Genomic DNA, 19,673 nt, shown 5'->3' with positions numbered 1-19,673 from the left:
CTTGGCTCAGGCAGCTGGATAGACAGCAGGGAAGGTCACTGAGAATAAGAGGTTGGGCTCTTCATTCTTTCCTTGTCCCTGTACCAGCATTCTAAATGATAGCAAATGCATCACAACTGTGGGGCCCATTCCCATGGTTACTCTTTCTCAGTCGTCAGCTAACTCACTGTCTTTCTGCAGTGTTTGAAACCTGCTCTTCACCATAAAAAAAATTGTTTGAGAGGCAGAGAGAAAGAGAAACAAGAGACGCAGAGAGTTCCCATCTGTTTGTTCCTTAAATAGCTGCAGCAGCCAGGTCTGGACTGAGGCCAAAGCTGGGAGCTGGGAAGTCAATCCAGGTCTCTCATGTGGGTAATAGAGAGCCCAATCACTCGGACCATCACCATTGCCTTCCAGGATCTGCATTGATAGGAAATGGAGCTAGGAGTTGAACCCAGTTCTGTTATGGGATGCAATCATCTCTCTCGCATGCGCTTTCTCTCTCTCTCTTTTTAAGATTTATTAATTTATTTGAAAGAGGCGGGGGGGGGGGCGCATGCGCGTGCGTACACTCTCTCTCTCTCTCTCTCTCTCTCTCTCTCTCTCTTTTCACTCACTGATTTACTCCTCTGATGACTATGATGTCCAGGGCTCAGCCAGGTGGAAGCCAGGAACTTGTTACAGATCTTCCAGGTGCGTGCAGGTAGGCCAAGCACTTGGGCCATCCTCTGCTACTTTCCTAGGCACATTAGTAGGGAGTTGGACGGAAAGTTGAACAGCTGGTACACAAGCTAGCAGCACCCATACAGGATGCCATCGTCCCAGCACCTTTTACTGACTATACATCACCATGCTGGCCCTTGGATGCCTTCTCAAAAACAAACAAACAAACAAAACAACTAGAATTTCCTTATTTTGCACCCTCTGTACTGGTTCCTTCCAGCCTTTGCCCCTTCTGTTTTGTTCTTCTGCACAGGACTACAGGCATCTTCTTAAACTGTGTCATGCCCTTCTGTTCCGGTCTGTATTTCACCTTCCTTCCTTCCATCACTTGCTTTCACCTTCCTCATGCATTCTTGTGTACATTCATTTGTCAAATATCCATTTACTTAGCACCCCCTGAGTGTTTTGTGTCATGCAGTTTTTGGAATAAAAGAGTGGACGATTTAGACATAACACCAATTAGGGAGCATACAATGAGTTTCTCAGTTAATTTATAGATTATAATAATGAAGTATTTTAAGATGTACTGGATGTTATGAGAGCATGTTATCTTGGATCCTGTCCTGGCTTAACTGATCAGTGAAGTCTTTCTTGAGATAATTTTTAGCCAAAATCTGAATTGTAAAAAGAAAGTATGAGTTGGTAGCAGGGACTGCATTCCATTATTCTCAGTATTCCAGTCATATTGACCTTCTTTTCATTGTTGGAATGTGTCTTCCTTCTTCCCACCTATGTGGGTAAAGGCTCCAATTAGCATCTTTCCTTCATCTCACCCAAACTCATCCATTCTTGAACCCTTCATCTCCCTGGTTCATTAGTGTAGGAAATCTTGGTGTAATTGCTTTTCCTTTAAATGAACCTGTGATTTGCCATTTCTTTGTTCTCCATTCTCATCACCATTGCAGTTCAAGAAGCCATCAGTATTTCACAGCTACATTAGCCCCTGGAGTCTTTGAGCTTTTTTCCTCCGATATTTCCTTCCTCCTAAATTCCTGTCCCATGGCCACAATGGACCTTTCTTTACCCAAAACCCATCTTCTAGTCATCTTACTGGAAAACATGGCATAAATTCTTAATGTACAAAATCAACAAGAGTATCCTTGCTTAGATCTTCTATTACTCTTTAGTTTTCTCAGTACACATTTTTTTGGGAGCGAGCAGATCTCCTTTCTGTTCCCCCTTGTAAACCATGCTTATGTCTGCCCGTTTTTCTTCTGTTGTCTCTAGCTTTTATGTCACCGTGTCTAGGAAATCTCTCCAGATTCTCTAATCCCTTGTTATTGCTTCCTACCTATTCTCTTCTCTTAAAATAGCTAGCACCTTACTTTGTATTCCATATATGTTAATGTCATTTCTTAACCTGAATTGTGAGTGTAATATCAGGAACATGTCTTGTGATGATTTTGTGTACTCTAGTTTAGGACTCACCAAGTGGATGCTTAGCAGATGTTTTGATGTTACTTAGAAGGTTTTTTTTTTTCAAGATTTATTTATTTACTTAGAAAGGTAGATTTGCTGTTCATTCCCCCCATTGCTACCAATGGCTGATCCAAAGCCAGAAGCCTCTTCCGGGTCTACTACACAAGGTATAGGATTCTCAGGCTTCAGGTCATCCTCCTTTGTTTTCCCAGACCATAAACAGGGACATGGATGGGAAGTGGAACAGCTAGGACATGAACTGGCACATGTGGGGTGTCATTGCTTTTGGGTGAAGGATTAGCCAGTTGAGTCATTACACCAGCCTCATTACTTGGAAGTTTTGTTTTTTTTTTTTGACACTATTGAGTGGATACTATTTTTATTGCTATTCAGGGGCTGTGAGTAGTTAATGTAATTCTTCTGCCTTGTGTGTTGAGTTTAGCTTGAATTCACAATAGATATTAATCTTGATTGAAACAATAATTTAATGGGTTCTAAGGCCTCAAGATTTGGGCCAACTTCGGTAACACACATACTGAGGGTTTTGACAGAGCTGGTCAAGGATTCTTGCTGATGGTCTAAATGTTGTGTAGTGCTTTATAGTTGACAAGTTTTGTTAAAATGAATCATCTCACTTAATCATGATGACTTGTTAAGCTAAGTGGTATTTATTAAAAAGAAGAAACATAGAAAATTTTAAGTGATAGAGCTGATGTGGTACAACAGTTTAAATTTCTTGTGATACTGACATCTCCTGTTGGAGCACTTTGAGTCCTGGCTGCTTCACGTCTGATCCAGCTCCCTGCTGATGTGCGTGGAAAGCAGTGGGTGACAACCCAGGTGGGTCTGAGAGATCCAGATGAAGTTCCAGACTCCTGGCCAGCCATTATTGTTGCAGCCTTTTTGGCAGGGATGGGAGAGGGTTGGGATTGAAGCAGTGGATGGAAAATTCTTTATTTTTGTGGTTACTCTTTTAAATAAATTAATTAGTCTTAAAGAAAACCCAGGCCTTAAGTGTGGGTTATCTTGTGTATAGAGGGCAGACAGGAGTCTAGATTTGCTGACTTAAAACTCCTTTCTAATAACCTTACTTTTTTCTGTAAAGAACTTACCCTTGATCATGCCTAACCATTTTCTATGGGAGGCCTTTGACCTTTTATGTTCAGCTTACTTTCTAGAAAAATGTACAAAGAGATTGCGTTATTTTAAATGGCTTATTATCTCAATATGGTTTGGCCTTGGTGTCATTCTGAGACCTATTCTTGAAGTAGAATTTGCTTATGGGCAGTATGACAAGTGATACCTCAGATGACAGGTATAGTTGGGTATTAATTATTCACTATACACTTCTCCATGTACCCAACACCAAATCTGAATAGCCAGACTGAAGTTTGCCTGGCCGGCGAAAGGCAGGCGGAGGTCAGTAATTAAAATGTCATACTGAGGGCTCTCTCACTGAAGGATGATGTATAACCCTGAGATCTGGAGAGCTGCTGCATTATCTTGGGGTGGTTGTTGCCACAGTGATTAAGACAGTACTTAAAATGCTTGTATCCTATATCAGGGTACCCAGGTTCGAGTCCTAGTTGGATTTCCTCTTCCAGCTTCCTGCTAATGTGCACTCTGGAAGGCATAAAATAATGGCTCAGGTTCTTGGGGCTGTACCACCTACGTGGGAGACTTGGACTGACTTCCTGGCTCCAGGCTTAGACCTGACCTGACCCTGGCTCTTACTGGCATTTGAGAAGTGAGCCAGTCCATGGGAGACCACTGCCTATCTGCCTTTCAAATAAATATGTACATTTTTTTTAGTCTCCATCTCTTGCTAGTTTTATTTGATTACAGAGGCATAGCACTTACAAAGCTTTTAAAACTTGTTTCCATGTTCTTAGACTCCTTGGGAGCAACAGAGTGGGTGTTCAGACCAAAAAGGCTACTTCCTGAAGTGTTTATGCAAAGGATCATTTTTAGAGAGTTATGTGGAATGGAATTGGGTCTGACGTCAATTCTCAGTGAGCTTTTTCTCCCCTGGAGGAATAGTCCATATGTAGAGACAGATGTGAGACGGAAGTATTTTTTACATATAAATAATGCTGGGAAAATGAGAACACTGCTGTGACATGGAGGCTGGAGAAGAAAACAGGGTTTGCTGTAAGCCAGAGATAACCACATTATTCTTACGTGCAGTGTTTAAAAGTCTGATTCAAGTTACACATAACCTATAAGCCTAAGAAGGTACAAAATGTGAAGTGTACAGTAAATAACCATCACCCAAGTCCAATAATAGAACATTCTCAGTACCCAAAAAACTTCTCCTCTGATTCCTTTTGATCACTATCCACACTCCATTTTCAGAGGCAGTCTTCTGACTTTTATGGCAATAATGTCCTTTCTCTTAAAATTCTCTCCTTTTTCATGTTTCTTTGAATAAATTTGATTAGTTTTATTGAATCATACTGTTTTTTTCTTGTGTGTTTTTTAAAAGATTTTTTAAAATTGTAAAGTCAGATTTATAGAGGGAGAGAGACAGAGAGGAAGATCTTCCATCTGTTGATTCACTTCTCAAGTGGCCGCAATGGGTGGAGCTGAGCTGATCCAAAGCCAGGAGCCTGGAGCCTCTTCCAAGTCTCCCATGTGGGTGCAGGGTACCAAGGCTTTGGGCCATCCTCAACTGCTTTCCCAGGCCACAAGCAGGGAGCTGGATGGGAATCGGGGCCACCGGGATATGAACCAGAGCCCATATGGAATCTTGGCACATACAAGGCAAGGACTTTTAGTTGCTAAGCTCCTTTGCTGGGCCTTCTTGTGTGTGGTGGTTTTCTCACTAAACATTTTGTTTGCAATAATCACACATGATACTAGATGGAGCTGTAATAGTAGTATTTTATTGTATGACCCACCACATTTATCTTTCCTTTTATAGGTGATGCTTGATTGTTCCCAATCTGGGTCAACAACAAATACTACCATTGTGAACATGGTTGAACTTGTGTTTTGACTCAGGCATTTCTGTTGTTTGTACACTCAACTGAACCACATAAAATGATGGCCCTTTTGTGAATTAGATGTCCAATGTAGATTGTCAGTCCAAAACATTGGATCATAAGAGCTATAAATGCTCAATTTTAGCAGATGCTGCTAAGTAGGTTTGTAAAGAGCTGTGCCAGTGTAGTCTTCCATCAACATTATGTAATTATTGCTTCAGATTCTGGCCAGCACTGGGTAGCCTGATTTTTCATTGTAGTTTTAATTTGCCTTTCCTGGTTTTTAGTGAGATTGAGTACGTTTTCATTTGGTTTAGCTATTTAGATCTCTTCTTATGAAGTACCTGTTCGACTCATTTACTTAGTTTTTTACTTGGAGTTTCTTTATCTTTTGGTTAACCACAGTTCTTTACATAGCCTAGGCAAGGGTTCTGCATGGTAAAATATGTTGCATATGTCTATTCTTATTCTGTGACTTGTTTTTGTGCTTTTTTCATGGTGTCTTTTCATCAACAGATTGTAATATTCTCAATTTTAATCTAGTCAGATATAATCATTTAATTTTATGATTAGTGCTTTTTGTGTCTTGGCTAAAAAGATCTTTACCCCAAGATCTTGAAGATATTCTATTATCTTCTAAAAGCATTGTTGCTATACTTTTCACTTTCATATCTATAGTCCATCTAGTCCATCTGAAGGTGATTTTTGTTATGGCTTGAAGTTGTACTTTGGTTTCCTCCACTAAAGAGTATCCAGTCGTCCTAGCTGCAGTAAATGAAATGATCATTTGCTTCCCACTGCTTTGTGATGTTAGCTTTATTCTAATCCAGGGTCTGTGAGAACCTGTAGTTCTTCCAGGCTTTATATTCTGTTCATTGGTCTGTTGATTTAATCCTGCACTGATAATTGTCTTCATAAACAGTAATTAATTAGGCTTAATAGTGTATAAAATGCTCACCTTGTTCTTTATTTTCAAAATGACCTGGACTGGTTTTGTTCATCTGCATTTTCAGTTTATAATTCACTTGTCAATGTTCACAGAAGTTGTGGGGATGTTTATTGATATTGTATTTAATCTATCATTCAATTTGTTTGGAATTAATGATTTTATGATGTGTTTTTACTCTAGGATTAAGGCATGTTATTCACTGCTATGGTCTACTTTATTGTCTGTTAAAAATTGTGGGGATAGGGCCCAGTGGCGTGGCCTAGTGGCTAAAGTCCTCACCTTGAACGCGCCAGGATCCCATATGGGTGCTGGTTCTAATCCTAGCAGCTCCACTTCCCATCCAGCTCCCTCCTTGTGGCCTGGGAAAGCAGTTGAGGGTGGCCCAATGCTTTGGGACCCTGCACCCATGTGGAAGACCTGAAAGAGATTCCTGGATCCCGGCTTGGGATCGGCGCAGTACTGGCCGTTGTGGTCACTTGGGGAGTGAATCATCAGATGGATGATCTTCCTCTCTGTCTCTCCTCCTCTCTGTATATCTGACTTTGAAATGAAAAATAAATAAATATTTGGAAAAAAAGAAAAAAAATGTGGGGATAAAATTCACCACTTCAATTTTTTAGTTGTAAAATGTACATTCATCATAGTTGTCACTGTAAGTGTGCAATTGATGCCTTCTGTTTCATTTGTAATGTTGTATAACCATCACCAATATCTAACTTTGGAACATTTCTATCACAACTCTCTGAAAAAAGCCTGTATCTTTTGAGCAATTACTTCCCCAGTTGATAGCACCCTCTGCTTTCTGTTTTAGAGATTTTGCCAGGGATTCTTGAAAAAGGTTTGCAGAAAATGAAATAGAAAGATAACTTTATTTTGGTGAAAAATATTTAGAAAGTCATCTATGTGTGGTTCCTTTCAAAGTTGGAGAAAAGTACATGTTGTGGGGGAAAAAAAAACCTATCCATGGATTTCAAAATTTTTGTACCAAATTTTTCTTGTTTTAAGCACTTTTGCAGATTTTTAATTTTTAACTTTTATTTATTATTTCAAGAAGCTAGAGCTGATATTATGGTGTAGCTGATGAAGCTGGCACCTGTAGTGCCAGCATTCTGTGTGTGTACTGGTTCAAGACTTGCTGTTCCACTTCTGATCCAGCTTCCTGCTAAAGGCATCTGGAAAAGCAGATGATGATGGTCCAACTGCTTGGGCCCCTATACTCAACTGAGAGACCTCAAAGGCGCTCTGAGCTTCTGACTTCCTCCTCGCCAGGCGCAAACTATTGGTAGCCATTTGGGGAACCAAGCAACAGATGAAGGATCACGGCCTCCCTCTCTTTTTAACTCTGCATTTTAAATAAATAAGCAAATCCTTAATTTGAGAGACACAGCTGGAAAGAGCACTTACCACTGTTGGTTCCTTCCCCAAATATCCACAACAGCTAGGACTGGGCTGGGCCAAAGCAAGGAGCCTAAGGACCCAAACTAGGTCTTCTGTAAGGTGTGGCAGTTACCCAGCTGCTTATAGCATCACTGCTGCTCCCAGGATGTGCATTAGCAGGAAGCTGGAATTGGGAGCAGAGCCAAACCCTGAACCTAGTTACTCTGAGATGGGGTGCAAGCATCAAAAGTGCCATTTAAACTGGTAGACAGAATACCTGCCCATAAACTTATAGTTCTCTTTTCCACAAACTTTTTGAAGTACACTCATATAAACAAAATCATACAACATACATGCCCTTCAGTGTCTGGTTTCTTGAACCTTGTATAATACCTTTGAGCTTCCTTGAGTATCAGAACCTCATTGCTTTCTGTGAATTGTGTGGGCTTACCACAATCTTGTTATGGATATATGTCACATTAATTTATTGCTTTATGAATATTAATAAAATTCTGTAATTTTTTGAAAGATTTATTTTTATTGCAAAGTCAGATATGCAGAGAGGGGAGAGACAGAGAGGAAAATCTTCTGCCCGATGATTCACTCTCCAAGTGACTTCAATGGCTGGTGCTGCACTGATCCCAAGCCAGGAGCCAGGAACTGCCTCCAGGTCTCCCACAGGAGTGCAGGGTTCCAAGGCTTTGGGCTGTCCTCTACTGCTTTCCCAGGCCACAGCAGGGAGCTGGATGGGAAATGGAGTAGCTGGTATTAGAACCGTTGCCCATATGGGGTCCCAGTATTCAATGCTTTGGGCTTTAGCTGGTAGGCTACTGCACCAGAGGGCCCTAAAAATTCTATAATTTTTTTAAACAAAACTGCTTGTATTAGAATATTCCATGGCGAACATTTTCAAAAATCTTCTATTTTTATAAAATGCCATTTTGTTTACTGCTGATATTTATGTGTTTATGTCATTGATATATTTTTTAATATCCTCTAGTCCGGATTTGATAACCTGCTTTAGTAATTACAAAAATTTGGATTCTTTTGAGCTTTACTGCTTGTGTGAGCCTAGTGACCAGAAACCCTCTAGTGCAGTGTAGCACGCAACTTTGACATACCCCTGGTCCCACAGGACAAGTAGAGCTCTGCATCACCAAATATGAGATGTGTTACAGACCTAAGCCTTTGTCTTAGCTGAAGCCTTACAATCTAGAAGGGGTGGTTTTTCTTTTTAATTTTCATTTTGATGAAGTGTTTAGATGAACTCCTGACAGCCCTTGTCTGTACTTTTGGTAACCTTGAGATATGGCTGTTGAAGTCATACTGACCTGCTTCCAAATACGGCTCTTCTGTACACTCATGTGATTTTGGTCAGAATTGTAAATCCTTTTAGGGCAGACCCTGTATTATTTGGTCTGTATCCTCAGCTCTAACTTAATTCCTAGTGTATTTTAGGAGCTTAATTTAGTATTTTGAAAAAACAAATTTATTTGAGTGTTGACTTCCTCATTTATAAAATATAGATAATCCTATAAAGCATTTGTTAAGATTATTTTTAAAATAAAACTCATAACATCATTAACCTATAAAAAATGCAAATTAATTTCCTTCCCTTGAGACTTGTATTTAGCTGATTGCATTAGCAATATTTTTTTCTACTTTTTTAGATTTTATTTACCTGAAGAGAAACTTACGTAGTTATATATATATTTGTGAAAGTTGGAACTTTTTTTAAAAAATTTATTTTTATTACAAAGTCAGATATACAGAGAGGAGGAGAGACAGAAAAGATCTTCTGTCCGATGATTTTCTCTCCAAGAGGCTGCAAAGGCCAGTGCTATGCCGATCCCAAGCCAGGAGCCAGGAACCTCCTCCAGGTCTCTGATGCGGGTGTAACATCCTAAGGCTTTGGGCTGTCTCTACTGCTTTCCCAGACCACAAACAGGGAGCTAGATGGGAAGTGGTGCTGCCGGGATTAAAACTGGTGCCCATATGGGATCCCAGCATGTTCAAGTTGAGGACTTGGGACCAAAAGTTGAAACTTTTAGAAATTTTATTTAAAAGAATTACAAAGAGAGGGAGAGACAGAGATCCTTCATCCGCTCATTCATTTGACTACAGTGGCCGGCACTGGGCCAGGCTGAAGTTAGGAGCCAGGCACTTCATCTCAGTCTCCTACATAAGTGGGAGGGACCCAAACACTAGGGCCATTTTCTGTTGCTTTTCCCAAGACATTAGCAGGGAATGAGATTGGAAGTGGAACAGCTGAGACTTGAACTGGCACTCCTTATGAAATGCCAGTTTTAAAGGAGGTAGCTTTATTCAGTACACAAAGCATTAGCCCCATTAAAATCCAACGTTTTAAAGAATTCAGATGCTTAAGAGTTTTCATTGTGGGGTCTGGAGTGATAGCATAGTGACTAATCCTTGCCTTGTATACACCAGCATCCCACATGGGTGCCGTTTCATATCCCAGATGCTCTGCCTGTCATCCAGCATCCTGCTTGTAGTCTGGGAAGGCAATAGAGAATGTCCTGTAGCCTGGGGCTCTGCATCCCCATGGCAGACCCGGAATAAGCCCCTGGTTCCTGGCTTTGGATTGGCTCAGCTCTGGCCTTGCAGCCACTTGCAGCCACTTTGGGAGTGAACCAGAGAAGATATTGCTCTCTGTGTTTCTTTCTATATATCTCCCTTTCCAATAATAAATAAATAAAAAATTTTAAAAAGTTTTCCCTGTGGCTGGTATATGTTCTGATGGCTTTGAGATGAGATGAAGAGAATATGGATATGATCTGGAATGAGCTGTTTAATTACAAAAACCTCGAGGTTGTGTAGCATGTTCCATTCAATTCATCAATTTTAAGGCACAGTGCCAATGTGATTTTAAATGAAATTAGTGACTTCTGTGAACACCTGCAATGCTTTGATATATTTGTTTTGAGCAACTGGGTGATCGTCGTTTTGTTAATCCTATGTGTTTTTATTTTTCATCTTCACTTTTGCGATTCTGATAGCTCAATTTTATGGAATATTGATGAAGGATGGTTTGAGTATCACCGCCAGTTCTGTTGAATTTTTGAAGAAGATATGATGCTTCGGTACCCCCTAGGAGGTGTAGTAGAACCTCCCATGACAGAACCATACCTTTCAGTGTGCAGAATAACGTGAGTGGAAAGAGCAGTGTGAGCAGAAGATAGGTTCTCCAGAGGCAGCAGTGGATTCATGTTTGCTTCTGACTGTGCTGTTAGACTTAGAACTCAGCATCCAAGGCTTAGATGAGTGTTTCATGGAGGGAATGCAGGCTCTGCCTCCCGTGCACCTACTTCAATACCTCTGTCTGGGCGGAGAGAATGCAGGGAACATCCACTATCTGAGGGATTTTATGTTTTTTTTTTTTTTTCTGTAACCCTGTGGGAATTCTTGGGACTACAGTTGATGCTCCCCAACCTGAAGGAACCTTCCCCATTACTGACGAATATTTGGCCTTTCTCCATTTCAGATTGATATCAGCAAGTGCCATTATTTAGTGGATTTGGACACCATGAGAGAAACACCCCGGGAGCCGAGATATTCGTCCAATAGAGAAGAATGGATCAGCTTGGCACACAGACCATTCCTTGATGCTTCCAGGTATGTGGCTTTAATCTTAGGATGTGTACTAGAGCTAGTACAGGTAGAAAATAGATTGTAGGGTTGTGTAACTGCCAGTCCTGGGCTGCCCTAAGGGCCATTATTTTCTTTTTAGTTGAACCCAAGGTATCTTCTGGATGTCTCTAGTTTCATGAGGAATGTGGAGGTGCTTTCTCTCTCAAGGAACCAGAAAGCGTAGTATATTCTGGATTCATCTAAATGAAGGGATCTGAGTGAAACTGATAGATGTGTTGAGGAAAATCAAATAGGTGAATTGGATGATTTTTTTTTGCAGCAAATTTCAGATCTCTTCACTGAGACTATTCTGACACTTTCAGGAAGATTCAGCATTTTTTGAGGATCTAGATGGTTTTTTTTAAAGTTCATGAGTAGATTAGAATCTAGTTTTTTGAAGTCTGTGCAATCTAAGCAGGGCTAGCATGTAGGCTGAGATGTTGACCTGTAAACCAAGTTGATCTTGGACATAAAACAAGAGCTGAGTTCTGAGAGCTTTAGGAGCTGAGCAGGTCACTGTGCTTTTAGAACGAGTCTCTTCAGGGACTTCTTGGGCAGTAACAGTTGGAAAGGCAAAGGAGTGCTTGGGGGGGGGGGGTAGAAGGAAATAGGAAGGCATCTGAGTTGGAGAGCAATTTTCAAAAATAAACATTGAACCACACTATCCTGTGGTTTCTTGTAGCCTAAAACCACTCCCTTCAGTATCTGCTGCAGAATTGATAGGAATAATGTTTTCACATCATAGGAAATAATGCTTCTCTTTAACACATATTTTAAGAATTTTTAGTTGACAATAGATACAAATATTTATGGGGTATTGTGTCATACTACAATGTATATTCAGTGTTTAATGATCTGTTCATGATTTTTAGTGTTCCCCCCCTTTTTTTGTTTTGCAAAATCTGCAGATGACAATATATTTTATGCATCAAATATAGGTAATGTGCATGTGCATAACAAGTCATGTACCATGGCCTGGGGCAAATCAAAGATGAGGCTGGGGTTTAGAAAAGGACATGTTCTGAGGAACATAATTAGAAACTTGTACTTCAACTAAAAACAATTGATGATTTCAAGAAAGGACAGATATCAATGTTTGAAATTGACTCCAATGTGGAGATTGGGCTGAAGGTAGTTAATTAAAGTCCTGGAGGCAGCTTGACCAAGGGCACTGTCAGTGAAACTGAAAAAAGCTGATAGAATTTGATGGCTCATAATTGGATTGAGACAACAGTAATCCCCAAATTTCTAGCATCAGCAATTAGGTAAGTGAGTGTGCAAGGAAACTGAGTGCTAGGGGAGGAAATAAGACATTCATTTGGGTGCATGATAAATTTTGGATGCTTGCAGCTCTTTGAAGAAGAAAAACTTGGCAATTTGATGAGTAGTGGTACTAGAAACTAGATGTCTGAGAAGTGACACCGAGAGCCACAAAGTATGTGAGCTCACAAGGAGTAGATGGGATGAAAGCAGAATCCAAGATAGAATTCAGAGAGATACCAAGCTAAGGGATGCTCAAAGCAAGAGGCCAAAGAGAAGTATTGAAATAAACATAAAGAAAACCAAGTAGTAATTACACTGTTCCTAAACAAACTGTGGAATGAGTTAAGAAGTAGTGAAACATGGTAAAATCCTGCTGAGGATGAGTGAGGGGAAACAACAAGGCATTCACCAGAATAGCATCAAGTAGGTTTCCTGTGCCCTTGGCACGAGTTCATAGACTCTTGGAAAGAAGTAAGATTACAGTGGACTGCAGAATGTATGATGAGTACACAAAGACAGTGAGCATGAGTAACTTCCCTTCCATCCCACTGTTAGGTCATTTGTTTATTTTTTTAATTTTTATTTTGAATCTTGAATTTTATGATACAATTTCATTGAGTCTAGGATTTCCACCCCCACCCCCACAAATTCCCACACCCCCTGACTAATGTTCCCCATATTGTTACAGTAGTATAGTCCTTCATAAGGAGTTGTATTTTAAAAAATTATTATTTACAAAGCAAACTTACCAAGTGAGAAAGGAGGAGACAAAGTAAGAGGGGAGAGCACAAGCAAGCACTTGGATCTGGTTTGCTTGAGAGAGAAAGAGAACAAGATTACATTTCCAGGTTTGCTTCTATGTGCTCGCTTCAGCAGCACATATACTACATTTCCTGGTTTACTTCTAAATGGCTGCAACAGTCAGGGCTGGGCCAGGCTGAAGCCAGAATTCTCTAACTCTATCCAGGTCTCCTACGTGGGTGGTAGGGGTCCATGCATTTGGACCATCTCCCACTGCTTTCCCAGATACATTAATAGAGAGCTGGATTGGAAGTGCTGCAATTTGTGCTGGCACTTGTATGCGATGCTGGTGTCACAGATGGTTCCTTAGCCCAATAGGCTACAGTGCTAGCCCCTAGTATTTCATCTCTTTAAATATTTGTAGTGTCTTTGTGGTAAGAATCTGTGAACTCTTCTTTTGGCTCTTTATAGAATATATAGTGAATTGTCAACTAAAGTAACTCTCCTGTGCAGTGTAACACTGGAACTTACTCCTCTTATCCAACTGTATTTTGTACCCTTTTTTGTACCCACTCACTGTCTGCCTTCATCCCCTTCCCAGCCTCTGGTGACCACTGCCCTGCTCCATGCTTATATGAAATCAACTTTGTAGCTTCTCTGTATGAAGAAGAATTCAGGTGTCTATGTGCATGCCTTATTTCACTGAGCACAGTGCCCTCCTTCTCCATCCATGTCTCTGCTAATGACCAGATTGCAGTAAAAATATCCTCAAAGACTTATTTATTTATTTCAAAGGCAACATTACAGAGAAAGGGAAATCTTTTATCTGCTACTTCATTGCCTGAGTGGCCACAATGGCTAGGATGGGGCCAGGCCAAAGCCAGGAACCTGGAACTCCATCTGGGTCTCAGATGGGTGGCAGTGGCCACATTCTTATGTCATCTTGTACTGTTTTCCCAGCTGCGTCAGCAGAGTTTGATTGAAAGTGAAGCAACTGGGACTTGAACTAGCATTCACATGGGCTGGTAGCATTGCTTAATCCACTGTACCACAATGCTAGCCTGATGATTTCTTTTCTATGGCTGAATAATATCCCCTTCATGTATCTATCACATTTTCTTTATCCAGTTATCTGTTACTGGGCATCTTGGTTGATTTTGTATCTTGATTGTTATGAGTAGTGCTGCAGTAGTAAGCATGTGAATATTGATACCTCTTTGATAGCTGATTTCATTTCCTTTGTATATATTCCCAGTAGCAGAATAGATCCATCACATCAATAGTCCTGTATGTAGTTTTTGAGAAGACATCATAATGTAAACTTATTTACCTCCCCATCAACAGTCTCTAAAAGTTCTCATTTCTAAGAATTTCCCTTTTTCTACATTCTTGCCTACATTTGTTATTTTTTGTCATTTTGATTGTTGAAATTCTTGATGGGATGAGATGATACCTCACTGTGGTTTTGATTTTCATTTCCTGGTAACTAGTAATGTCTAACACTTTTTCATATACTTTTGACCACATTTTGTTTTGAGATATTTTTAGAGTGATTTCAAATTCATAGCAAAACTGAATAAAAAAAAAAAACAGAGATTGCCCTGTGTACTCCCTGCCACCACACATACGTAACTTCCCCCATTATCATGATCACTACCAGACTAATACTTAGCCTGTTAGGATTCACAGAATACATTGATACATCATTATTACCTAAAGTCCATAGATTACTTTTTGTTTGTATGGTTCTGTGACATAACATCATGTAAAACCACTATGCTATACAGCATATTTTCATCGCCCTTAAAAAAAAAACAAACCTGTGCTCAACCCATTCTTCCTTGCTCATAGTCTCTGTCTATCCCTGAAATTTTAACCATCTTCATAGTTTTACCACTTCCAGAATATTGTATACAGAGAGTCTGAAGCTTATCATGAGTGGACTTAACAGTTTTTTAAAAATGATTTCTTTATTTGAGAGGGAAAGGCAGAAATCTTCCATTCTCTGGTTCATGCCCCACATGAACATAACAGAGCCTTTCTGAAGCCAGGAACTTGGAGCTTCTTTGGGGTTGACCACATGGGTGTATGGCCTAAGCACTTCGGCCATCTTGGACTGCTTTCCTAGCACATTGGCAGGGAGCTGGATCAGAAATGCAACAGTTGAGACTTGAACTGGCACCGGCATGCAGAAGATTATTCTGATATACCACTGTCGGCCTTTGATGCTATTTTAATTTCCATTTCTCTTAAGGATATATAACGTGCAGCATTTTTTCATATGCTTATTTGTTATTTTTTTAATACTTGAGGTGCTAAAGTCTTTATACCATTTTTTAAAATCAGGTTATTTTCCTATTATTGACTTCTTTCCATACTTTATTTTTATTTTTAATTTAAAAATTCTGTATTTTCTGTTTCTTCTTCCTGTATCTGGGGGAAGGAGAGATAAGAGGAGAGGCCATGCTCAGCCTCCTAACCACCCCAGTACTGGGGATGGGAAATGGCCTCCTGATACCAACCCTGGGTCCTGACGTGGCACATGCTTCAAGGGTTCTGCTCAAGTGGTTTTAATAGGTCTGTAATGCTGTTGATCTCACTGATTGAAGAATGAGGGAACACTTCCAATGTCCAATGGCTGACACAGTTGACCTTAGAATCTTCATTCACCCAAATTTTTGCTGTCATAACCCAGCCAAATTGCACAACTCTTTGTCCAATTTGCTCTTTTCTCCTTTTTGTTCTATGGTACCAGATGTCCTCTGCAGGTTCCAATGGATTGCCATGTCTTCCATGTGTATCCAGGCCTGCCATCCATTGCTCTATCTTTTCTACTGAGGAGGACGAGTTTTTGTAGGCAGGCCCAAGGGCCCAGGCCAGGCAACCTGGACCCCACCAGAATCCCCCAGCCCTAGGGCTCACATTCCCAACACCCACTGCACTGAGACTGGCATAGCTTGCCTCACCTCAGCATCCACCAGTGCATACTTCAGCCTGGCTCTGTCCAGCCTGTCCTCAGTTCCAGCTCCTGCTGGTGGGTGCTGCAGCCTAGTCCAGGTCAGCCATCCTTCCAGTCCTGGTCCTGATGTGTCCTGGTTGGTGTTGTGGCCCGATCTAGCCTGGCCTCTGCACCCTATGCTAGTTCTCAGATCTGCCAATGGATGTTATAAACTGGCCCAGCCTGGCCCAGCCAGGTCTGTCTCCAAACCTGATCCACATGTATGCCGGTGGGTACTGTAACCTGGCGTAGTCTGGGCTGCTTCTTGCCTTGGCTCTTGTGCTCAACTTCAGGGTTTCCCAAAGTTTCCCAAGCTCAGGTCACTTCCCAGCGACAGATTTTGCTCACATTGGTAGGTCCTTGGCCCAGGTTGACTGTGCATCTCTTGTCCTGCAGGAACAGTATCCTTGCCCAAATGACTCACACCTTTTTCAGTTCTTCGTGTTGGGTGTTACAACCCAGCCATACCTGGTATATACCCAGACACAGCTCTCACATGGTTCAGTGTGAGCTGAGACCTAGCCCATCCTGTTCTACACCCGCCCTGGCTCTCACAAGTACCAGTGGGTTCTCTAGTTTAGCCCAGTCTGGCACATCCCCAGACCTAGTGTATACCCATGCTGAGGGAGACTACAGCCATGTCCAGCTCAGCCTGCTGCCCCATTAAGGCTCTCATGCTCACCAGAGAGAACCCCAGCCTAGCTAGGACATCCCATTAGCTCCCCAACCAGGCCTATTCACAGCCACAGGTCTTGAACATGCCAGCAGAGATTGCAGTTTCACAACAGTGAGCCCACATGCCCCTCCCAGCATATTCTGCCCCTAGACCTGATTATTCTGCGTGTTGCTTATTGTCCTGGCCCTGCATAACATCACCCACCCCCCGTTCCAAAATTCTCACTGGGGAATACTGTGATCTAGTCCTGACAGGTAGGTCCCTAACCCTAGCTTGTATGTGTGTCAGCAAGTGGTATTCAGTGATGTTTGCTGCCAGCTATTCCAGTTCAGGTCTCCCACGTGTGCTGGTGCTTTGGTCTGACCCTTAAAGATCATTCCATTCTCCCTCCAAATGATTCCACCTCAGCATCCTCACTTTAGATATCATTCCTTTATTAGATATCTTTCACAGGCTCTTTCCACTTTGTGCCTCACTTTCTCATTCTCTTGAGGTGTTTCACAGAGCAGAATTTAGTTTTTTAAATGTTCACTCACTTCCAAATACCAGCAATGTGAAGGTCTGATATAGGCCAAAGCCAGGAACCAGAAACTCAGTCTAGGCCTTCCACAAGATTATCAAGCACCCAAGTACTTGAGTTATCACTTCTTGCCTCCCAGCGTATACATCAGCATTAACTTTGAATTAGCTGTTATAGGCAGGACTTGAAACCCAGGCACTTTCTTAACTGGTGTGACAATCAGAAATTAATTTTTAAAAGATGTATTTGCTTTTATTTGAAAGGCACAGAGAGAAGGCAAGACAGAGAAAGATGTTCCATCCACTGATTCACTCCCTAAATGACCTTAGTGGCCAGAGCTGAGACAGTTTGGGCTTCCCACATGGGTGCAGGGGCTAAAGAGCTTGGGCCATCCTCTGCTGCCTTCCCAGGTCATAAACAGGGAGCTGGATGGGAAGTGGAACAGCCAGGACATGAGCTATCAACCATATGGGATGCCTCTCATCTTTGGACCCCTACATCTATGGGGGAGAGCTGGATGGAGCCCCTACCTGCTGACTTGCGCCTAACCTGATATGGCCATTTGGAGAGTGAACCTGCAGATGGAAGATTTCTCTGGCTCTCTGTCTTTACGTGTGTGTAACTCCACCTTACAAATAAATAGTCTTAGGAAGTTGAGAAGGAAGGAGTGAGTCAAGGAATCTCTTGGGTTAAGAATTGAGATGGGGAAAGGATGATTAATTTAGCAGTTAAGATGCCCTTGTACCACCCTGAAATACCTGGGTTGGATTCCTGGCTCTGGATCCTGACTCCTGCTTCCTGGGAGGCAGTGGTGATGACTCCAGCCATTATGTTTCTAACAATTGAAGTGGGAGACCTGGATTAAAGTTCCTGTGTCTCAACTTGTGCCTGGCTTGGCCTCCTTTATTGCAGGCATTTAGGAATGAAGCAGTGAATGAAGAAGTGCTTCCCTTTTGCTGTCTTCTCAAATTTAAAAAACAAAAAAAGAACTGAGGAGACAATTTACAAGAAGATGTGTACAGTACAGTGAAGGCAGCATGTGGATGGAAGTCCTGTGAACTTAATCCTGCTCACTTGCTATTGGCACCTCTCTGATTCCTACGTTTCTGCATTAGTGCAACAGAAATAACAGCATTTTATCTATTTTATGGGAAGGCTGAAAGAATTGAATGTGAGTGGATACGCAAAAGTGCTTTTCAGTCGGGAAGCATTATAGAGATGTCAGACCTCTCAATTAATTAGCAAGGAATTATGCTGTTTCTTTGTAGTGATTATCCTCAGCATTTCCTTGTATCTAATGACCCAACTGCAGAAACAGCAGGATCCTACAGCCTGCCTTTCCACAGCAATTTATATCCATCACACCGTGACATCTCATGTTGCTGACTTTGGCTAATTAAGTAGGACGCTACTGTCAGTATCTCTGTGCCGGATAGCTGCCACTGGGAACGTGAAATGCTTAGGGGAGCACAATCCTGAAATGCCTCCAAGCTAGTTCATGGGGACTGTTCTGTGTTCTTCACACAGTGGTTGCAGTACTTGAGCAAATTTATGTAACAAGGAGTTAACAATCCATCCAGAAGTAATATCCTTGATTGGACAAGGCACTGGGCCCAACTGTTTTCTGGGTGTTTTAGAAGGAAAGAAGGTTTTAATAAGAGTGTGACACAAAAGGTATAGTGTTTAGTTTCTTCGATGTTTAAATCCTTAAAATCTAGATTTACCTCTCTCTCCAGTTCATTTCTTTGACATAATGTCGTCTTCTGTTGTCTGTCACTCTGTCATCCATCCAACTGAAGGTCTTTTATTGGATACTGCTAGGGTCTGTGATGGGTCTTGGATAGTTAATGGTGGTGGTCCATGTCCTCTTGGATCTTAAAATAGAATGGGGCCTGGCAGTAAATAAATGGCACAAACATTTAGTAATAGTAAATAGGAAGTAGATAAAGTACACACACACACACATCAGTATTATGTACTTTACAGGAAAGGTACAGGGTGCTGCAAGAGTTAAGAACAGCAAGAAGATTTCTTGTTGTATCTTAAGGCAGCTGGTTAGGCATATGTGGCAATCAAAATCTTTGTTCAATATCTGTTAGAGAGTTAGATTTTTGAAGGAGTGTGAAAAGAGCAATTTAGATGGAGAATTTTCTCATGAAAAAGATGAATTTTGTAAGAAATTCTACACACACCATAACAGCTTAAAGGTAGTTTGAGATCATTGAGACCCACATTATGAACCAGAACTTTGAAGAGGGAGAGACATGGAAGAGGCTTCCTACAGGAGATAATGCGTGAGCTGAGGCTTAAAGGGAAAGTGGGATTAAATCAATGCTGATTCAGAGTCCAGAGTGCTAACCGTTACACCATGGAACCTCAACGCTGATTCTAAAGAG

General features: G+C 41.3%; 1 protein-coding gene across 5 annotated transcripts in view; it reads left to right on the top strand.

Moving 5' to 3' along the window:
* The window catches only part of ALG9 (ALG9 alpha-1,2-mannosyltransferase), a 94,344-nt gene that overhangs the window by 60,386 nt on the left and 14,285 nt on the right, over positions 1–19,673 (top strand). For all 5 annotated transcript variants that reach the window (XM_040976922.1, XM_040976924.1, XM_040976921.1 and 2 more), the window contains one exon: positions 10,934–11,064. In XM_040976922.1, coding sequence (XP_040832856.1) covers positions 10,934–11,064 — 131 coding nt within the window. The remainder of the gene's footprint in view (positions 1–10,933; positions 11,065–19,673) is intronic.

This window comes from Ochotona curzoniae, unplaced genomic scaffold, assembly GCF_017591425.1.
Source record: "Ochotona curzoniae isolate NIBS_2020 unplaced genomic scaffold, NIBS_Ocur_1.0 contig_2723, whole genome shotgun sequence".
Lineage (NCBI taxonomy): Eukaryota > Metazoa > Chordata > Mammalia > Lagomorpha > Ochotonidae > Ochotona > Ochotona curzoniae.
Note: the sequence above shows the minus strand (reverse complement) of the source record. Positions and strands in the feature narration are given on the sequence as shown.